This window comes from Hevea brasiliensis, chromosome 9, assembly GCF_030052815.1.
Source record: "Hevea brasiliensis isolate MT/VB/25A 57/8 chromosome 9, ASM3005281v1, whole genome shotgun sequence".
Classification (NCBI taxonomy): Eukaryota; Viridiplantae; Streptophyta; class Magnoliopsida; order Malpighiales; family Euphorbiaceae; genus Hevea; species Hevea brasiliensis.
In genome coordinates, this window is record NC_079501.1 from 15,521,596 (window position 1) to 15,529,801 (window position 8,206).

Genomic DNA, 8,206 nt, shown 5'->3' on the forward strand with positions numbered 1-8,206 from the left:
AAAAATAGTAGCATGTTCAAAACCAAAAATCAAATATTGTCACACTCACACCTTAGGCAACTCAGCAAATTATGATGCTACTTTTTTTCCAGGAAGGAAATAGTCAGTTCAGGTGATCATACAAAACCAAGTGATTAAATCAAACAACACTATACTAATTAAAATTTAGCTTATAATACATCATGAGCTGAATATGGAGGTGATGAAAAAACTACTTTACACATGGCTGACCAGCGTCAGTGTAAGGGTAATTAATGGATAAAAGCAGTGCCATAAAAGTTTCACACAACAGTGGTAGTTAGCCATTACCTCTCCTCTGTACTCGGCTTTCAAACTGTATAAATGTTCAACCAACAACAAAACAATGTGTTCGTCACATCACTTAGGATTCCATGAACTGTGAGGGTGGTGGGCTTGTTTTTGTCTTCTCAGGACCTGCAAAAGTTGGTTTTCTATCAAACATCAGGCAAACTTGCTCAGTGACAGCTGCATATTATTAACTGAAGTTTCCACAAACCCAAGCAGCGATCCTAATAAACATACCATAAACCCCACGAATTTCCACTTCTCGCCATTCTTGCACAAGGGCACAGCAACAACACATCAAATGAGAGAGAAAATCATCAACAAATCCTCCCTGCCAAAAGACAAAGGTAAAGTAAGAGAACATTTTGGAAATCCAATCTAAATTATAATTAAGATAAGCCATGAGGCTGAACAATAGTGGATCCTAAATTCAAGAATTAGCAATCCATCTATTCCCTAACTATAAGCCCATGCTACCGGTGTCCTTTGAATCCCCAACATTACAAGAACTTGAACATGAGATTTCAAGTCATCAAACATTTTTGGAAAAAAACTATTAGACATCCCCTACTTGTCAACCTTTTTACTATTGATCCCTCAATTGAAAGTTATCACATACAAAACTGTTGGAAATGTACAAGTGTGGAATTCCCACATCAGAAAAGATGGGATGAGTAAAAGACATATAAGTGGAAAGGATCAATAGACCTATTGTCTTAAAGTTTTTGGTTAGATATGTAATCAAAACCGATGGTTTAAATATGGTATCACAGCTGATGGTTCGACAAGGATGAGTATAGAAATGGTGGTCAGTGATTTCAGCGATACTCTAACACGTGGATGTGAAGAGTCGGAATTCTCAGTAGACCCAATAGAACAGAAAGGCATTCTTTTGGAGAAGAGCAGACTGATGAAATAGAGACTCTCGGTACACGTGATGACTCATCAAGTAGGATTCTCTCCAGGCGCTTTGAGCTCTCTAGATCTCTAACAAAAATCCTAAATCAAATGGATTAATCTATAAATAATTATAATAAAAATTTAGCGGGCAGAGCTAAGAAGTCTTGGAATCAAAATCCAAATCCAGCAACTCCTAAGAAAAGGTGTTGCTCATTAACTCGGGTAGCTAGAGTTTAAGGAGAGTGTGAGCTACCCAATGTAGCCCCACCTCGATAGACCTCAAATAAATTTAAAAAAGAAAAAAAAAAAAAAACTTTCCCTTGCTTCTCTAATTTTACTTTTTTATCATATCAACAAGTAATAAATACTTCCGTGCATTTTTTTAAATACTTCCTAGACTTATGGAAGATATTCAGCCATATATTTGTATTCTGGGGATAGATTCACACTTAATAAGACAAAATCAAGGAGTTGAAAGGTTAAGTAGAACTAGGGCCAAGCAGAAATTAGTTTTTATCGAAAAATCGAACTGAACCGAAATTTTTGGCTTACTTCTATCCTAAATTTCAGTTTGGTTTGATCTTTTCATTTTTCATTTTTTGGTTTTTACAGTTCAGTTTGGTTCATATTTTAAGAAACCATTTGCACACCACTAAGTAGAACAAACCTTCAAATCAACAGCTCAATAGCAAAATAAAAATAGTTAAAGGGCTTTTTAATGGCTTCAGCCAATACTTTTTAGGTATATGAAACGAACAAGTGAAACTTCAAAATGAAGTTTCAAGTTTAAAAATCATTTTAGATTTTTAATTTAGCTATGATAATCACTGTTATGCAAGCACTTATAAAATTGATTAACATAATCTAGCTTCAGAGTCTTGGACAACAATGATTTCAACCATAAAACTATACTCTTTTATGAGGCAGTTAGACAGGCTCACAAAAGGGAAAGTTCTCATATGAACTCAGTCCACCATGTGTATTTGTGGCCTACCTACTAACATCAAGCAATATATGTTGAGTAATTTTAGGTGATAATTTAGATAATTTTTTTACAGGTATATATATGTGGCATGATAGAAGTGGTTAGTTCATATGCCACATGGCAGACTAGGTTCATACCACAAAAAGGGGATAAATTATTGATGCCACATTGTCACCCCCCTAGTCTATGGAATATGCACACACACACACACACACACGCACACACACACACACACACACACACAAGTATCACATATTGACAAAGAGGAACTACCGTGATATTCAACATTTGGCGAAGCTTTCTTCTGATGCAGCAAGTATAGCAACAACATGACAGTATCAACGAATATGCCATCAATTCATTACATGCTTCTGCTGAAGCTGAAAATCATGAAAACAAAATTTTCCTACATGAGCTTGAAAACATATTAAAAGTGTGCATAGATTCTCAAGGATACAATGCAGTTGAAATTAAGCTGATACAAGGGAAACATTTAGGCAACTTAAATCTAAGTCCTCAAGGTTTTCATATAATTTCAAATTAGGACAGATTTTATTAAGATTAGAGCCCACCCCAAACTTTTTTTTTCAATCATCACATTTAAGCTCAAATAAGGTTAAAACTGCATAACAGTTACAAAATAAGCTTAAAATGTATTGTATAATCTTGTATCATAAAGGTTAATTTTTTTTTCCATTTTTTAAATAAAAATTAAAAAATAAAAGTATGACAACATTTATTCAATTTTCACAGCCTATCTAAATCTCTATTTTTAATTCAACTTCACATTTTTCTTGATCTCTTCCTCTACATTAATTTCATGCATTTTCGTTTTATGAAATCTGAAAGTTAAGTATTGATTTATGAATAAAATTATTTTAATTTTAATATATGTGGTAATTTAGAAAAGTAAAATTGGTATTAATGTTCAATTGGCCACTTAAAATTTTCTTCTTTTTTCAAATACTTTTATGTAAACAAGGACAAGTCTCAAGGACTAAAATAAAATTTACTCATATTTATAGGTGGACCATTTAAGGCCTAAATTTCAAGTGATAGAACACTATGAAGGATTTATGCCTACAAATCAGTAGGCTACATTATAATAACTCAAATCAGTTAAATCAAGCCTTAATATAATAGGAGTCAGCTATATAATTTAAGCTAAACTGTTCTGACAGTAAAATTTCAGAATGAATTAGAGGCACTTACACATGTGTCTGTTGGTTGCCACAGTAGCAATCTTTGAGAATGTTCCACAAGGATAGAAGAATGTCTTCAGACCTGTAGTTTGAGAAGACCTTGGTCATCCAACATTCAGAACACAGGAACAGAAAGAACTAAAAAGAGAAAAGCACACAAAGATCCACATACTGTTGCATTTAGACTATGTATAGTCCACAAAAGAAAAGGAACAGAAAATCACTAATAATAACAGGATTTACAAACACACTAAAAAATTTGAATCCGAATACACCTGACTTCACAAAAAAAATAGGAAAGTAAGAAAAAGATCTAATAACAAGTACACAATGCATGTGCATGTAAAGAGAGATAGGGGCGATACTGAAAATCCAAATCAAGTTAAATTACAAATAGAGACATGAAATCAGATTCGTTAACAGTTGATCCATTAAAATCCCATTCAGGCCACTTCTTCAAATTTTTCAGATTGGGTCATGTAGAGGGTGTGGACTACAGAATTCAAACGCACACAAAGGCGGACACAGATTCTGTTATCAACCACAATTAGCACATAAAATTTTTTGGTTATTTTCTTCACTTTTAAGCTGCTATTTCATGTGCAGTAAGAACCCCTTGTTACATCTAGAATTGACAATCAACACAACAACGACAACAATGCTTGATAAGCAATGGCAAGGATAATTATTGTCATTACTACTACAATAAAACTTGCCAGCAGATAATTAAAACAAATAATCATCTGAGAAGACTTACACAGAGAAGGTTCCGAACAGCAACCAAGTAAATCACTATGCCATTCTTCATGCCGATATGAGCCTCTATGTGAGAGAAGATCATCTCCTGATGAAAATGAGGATGTGTTTCTGCAAAGAAAAGCATGGCGTCAGACTTACTGAACTGCATTTGCTTTACAACACTTGAAGGTTGTAAACTGAATATAGCATGCCAGTGATCATCTTGGAAATCCTATGCCAGGATGAGAAGTGATGAAAATTCAAACCATTTTCCCTTTTAGTGTCTTCAACTCAACAGTGTTACCTCTTAGAGGTTACAAAGCATTCAATTGGTTTAGATATCAAAATTAGGATAATTCTGAGAATGCTAAGTGTTTCAGCAAATTTGCGGTGACACTCATATGGAATTAGGTATTCACTAACAATATGCTTTCTAGGCAAACTCATAATCTAAAAAAACACTAAGTTAGTTGGGAGTTACATTTAAATAACCTTATATATCAATTTGGATCCAGCTATCCTTTGGCAAGTGAACAATCCAAATCCAAATCCAAAGTGTTTCAAGCTGCTCAGATTATGATGTTGGTCTATCAAATAGAACAAAAAAAATATGCAGGAACAAGGACATGACATATGTGAAGGTCTATGCCACACATCAGTGCATGTAATATCTACAATACATACTGCAACTGTGCTTACACTTCATACATAGAGAACAAAGGCATCTATCTAACCTTGAAGTTGTGCGAGAACCACTTTTCTTAGCATTGCTTTCATCAAATGAAGGGTTTTTCTCACTAAAATCTGAATAATTGGGCTCCAGTTTCTTGGATGCTTTTAGGGGTGAACTCTTCGGTGGAAGAGAATTCATAGCAGCAGCTTCTGTGACATCAATCAAACGTTGGATAACTTCGCATTGGCTCACATCCAAATTAGCTTGTGACCGTTGTAGTTCAAGCTGAAGTTTCAGATTTTCCTTTTGAAGAGCTTCATTAAAACACAAGTTTGGGTAGGAACAAGAAAGAGTTTTTTTCAACACTGTGGTCTGATCTTTCAAAGGTTCTGGTTTCAAGATCACATCCTGCACCTTTCTATCCTCTTCATCAAAAGTATACTCGCGTTGATCCTTCTCAATATCTTCCAGTCTCTCCTGCATTTAGCAAACAAAATGTCATTTGGCTTAGATCAGGCTGCACAGTTATAAAATGCAGACAGGATGAAGCACAATTGCAACAATGAACACACTAAGCATATTGGTCAAGTTCTGCATAGATATGAGATTGAAAGCAGATTATCATGAGTTTCAAGTAAAGGCAAGAGTAAAGAGTGTTCTGATGGTTTGGGTTAAAATCCTTCTTTCTAAACTGGTATAATGTATAATGATAGCATCATCTAACATATCCGACTGCAGAAATTTTTCAGTCTAATTATCACTGGCTATTCCTTCAAAGAAGTCAACCCACTAGAGGAAATCCATCTCCCTGCAACAAGCATACCAAAAGTATAAATAATTCATTGCAGAACTGCTTGAACCCAACCGCAGAAGCAGCTGTCTGCACTCAGTTCACATGATACATCAGAAAAGCCTAACATGGAACCATGGAACATGGGTTCAATTACCGATTCTTTTTGCCATAAATAACTGCAAAATTTTGAAGCTCCAACGAATATTCCAACGTGACACCCTTGAGACAATTTAGTGCCATTGACTTTCATTTTTAAATGTGTTTCTAAACACAGAATGGAGCAGACAAAGTACAGTATACAAATGAAAGAAAACAAAACAAAAAATTGACTAAAAAGAACACATTGCCATTTGAGATTTATAATGATACACTTTGCTGACAAAAAATGCCTTCGATTAATGACAACATAAAGAGTAAAAGACAAGAAATTCAGTTAAAACAAAGACAGCAGCAATTATTCGCACGAAAGAGATAATATCTTAGTAAGAAATTAGAGCAGAATAATAACAAGAACAACTGATATACCCTGACACGAGCGTTGTCGACGAGAGTAATGAGAGGAACTAGCCGCAAGTACCGGTCGATCTCATTCTGTGCCTTTCTGAATTGGTAAACGATATTCCAACCCATGGCAAGCAAGTAGAGATAGCTCCTATCCTGACAACTATTGACCAAAATGTAAGACCTCCTCAAGGCGTCCTCAAGCTGCTCCAAAGGCTCCCGTGTTTCCGGGTACCTCTTAAGCTCCGAGATCTTGAGCTGCTCCAATAAGTTCCCAATCAATTTGAGATGCTGTGCAAATTGCCTGCAGTTCTTCTTGTGCATTCGCGCTGTATTCGCGGCCTTCGCTATCATCCCTATCAGCCGCACTGCGTCAAGACCCGTGAGCTGGGCCACAGTCGCAATCTCCCCAAGATTATCCCACGATGACATCCTCACCGCTCGATTAATGCAACCCAAAATCCTGATTTAATCAAAACTTACATTGATCACTTCAAACCTTCACTTCCTCCTTTCACTTTAGATAACATTTCCTTTACCAAATTGAACTTCACATGCAAAATAAATTGAACTCGAGATTTTTTTTCAATTCATTTTACCTCTTCTAATCTAAGCCAATGGGATCAACATTTGCTTGAGCTTCGAAGCTGCAGTCACCTGCATTGCCAAATGGAATGGCAGAGTTATCAGTTGAAACTTGAAAGGGAAATCAACAGTACGATACTAAAACTAGAGTATGAGACTTTTTTATCCGAAAATTTTATGGTTTCCAACCGGATCAAGATCAAATGCTCCTCCACTGGATCTATTGGGAAACCGCAAGGCCATTCAAGAGCTTTGCTTCTGGCGATCTTCAACTTCCAGAAGCCGATAGAAAAACAGACAAGGAAGAGTCCGTTTCAACGTTGAAGTTCAACTGCCACAAAATTAAGCAAAATAGAGTGCAGATGATATAAATGAAAAAAAAAATAATAATAAATTAAAAAAAAAAAACTATAGTTCATATACAGTGCATGAAAATGCTGAAACCAACATTAAAGCTCACATTTTTCTATGTTTTAGCTCAGAGAGAGAAAAAAGGAAAATTCACCAAAAACCGAAAACCTGCAGTGAAGAATGAGAATTAGAGATAGGAAAACTTTCCGTCGAAGAAAATTCAGCAAAAAAGCTCTCCAAACAAACAAACACTCAACCCACCTTTCACCAAGTACCGGTAATTTACGCTCTTTTTTTGTCCTCTTTGAAATGCGTATTTTGGATTAATTATATTAAGCGCTAAAAAAAAAAGGAAGAAATGTCAAAATCCGTGAGAAGAAGAGCATTGAATTCTGGAAATGACAGGCAATGCCATTGCAATGCTCAAAAAACGAGCTTCTTCTTCTTCTTCTGTGAAAGGATTTTGGAGCTATTAAAGCACTCGAGCACAAAGAGAGACCTCTCTGTGTAAATTTTATCGCTCACAGTTTCGGTGGCGTTTGTCTGTGGCTCTGCGCACGGGCCACACAGACAAGCAAGAATTTTGGTTAGCGAAGAGTAATGGAAGGAGGAAACCAGGCTGGCTGAGAAGTGGCAATTAGGGGTTGACCGATGACGGGTGAAATTGTGGAGGTGTAAAATGTAAAAATAATGAAGGAAGCCAGCTCCAGCTGGCATATGGGTGGTGTGGATATTGTCAATTACTAGCTCTGCATGTGCCCTGTGAGCTGCAATTGTGTTTTGCGGCTAAAATCGTGATATCAAATTTGAAATTGTAAATCTATTAAAAAAAAAGTCAAAGGACTATAATTAGTTCACAAAAATTAATTTAGTTGATAGTAAATAAATTTACTCTTTACTTTATTGATCAAAATTTTAATGACAAAATATTTTTCTTTTATTATTATTTTTTTTTACTTTTAACGTAAATATTTTATTTCTAAATGAATTAAATATGTAAATTTAATATTAGTCATGTTTGATAATATTAGTTATTCTAATAGTAGTTAACTATTTTAATAATTATCAGCTATTTTACTATATATTAGTTATTAACGAATAGTTATTTTTATTAACTATTAAATATAAAAATAGTGATATAATTTTATTAATTTTAATTAAAATATTCCTTC

General features: G+C 34.9%; 1 protein-coding gene across 2 annotated transcripts; it reads right to left on the minus strand.

The window, feature by feature from the left end:
- Positions 1-52: 52 nt before the first annotated feature.
- On the minus strand, positions 53-7,776 carry LOC110635056 (protein MID1-COMPLEMENTING ACTIVITY 1). Of its 2 annotated transcripts, none has more exons than XM_058153136.1 (11): positions 7,296-7,776; positions 7,144-7,202; positions 6,873-7,014; positions 6,698-6,755; positions 6,123-6,561; positions 4,866-5,281; positions 4,151-4,260; positions 3,404-3,475; positions 2,465-2,571; positions 544-637; positions 53-435 (listed from the first exon to the last, which is right to left on the minus strand). In XM_058153136.1, the coding sequence occupies exons 5-11, from the start codon at positions 6,528-6,530 to the stop codon at positions 383-385; spliced, it is 1,260 nt and encodes a 419-aa protein (XP_058009119.1). In that variant the 5' UTR covers positions 6,531-6,561; positions 6,698-6,755; positions 6,873-7,014; positions 7,144-7,202; positions 7,296-7,776; the 3' UTR covers positions 53-382. The 2 variants fall into 2 exon arrangements, with proteins under 2 accessions (XP_058009119.1, XP_058009118.1); XM_058153135.1 differs by having other exon boundaries at positions 6,842-7,014.
- Positions 7,777-8,206: the final 430 nt, after the last annotated feature.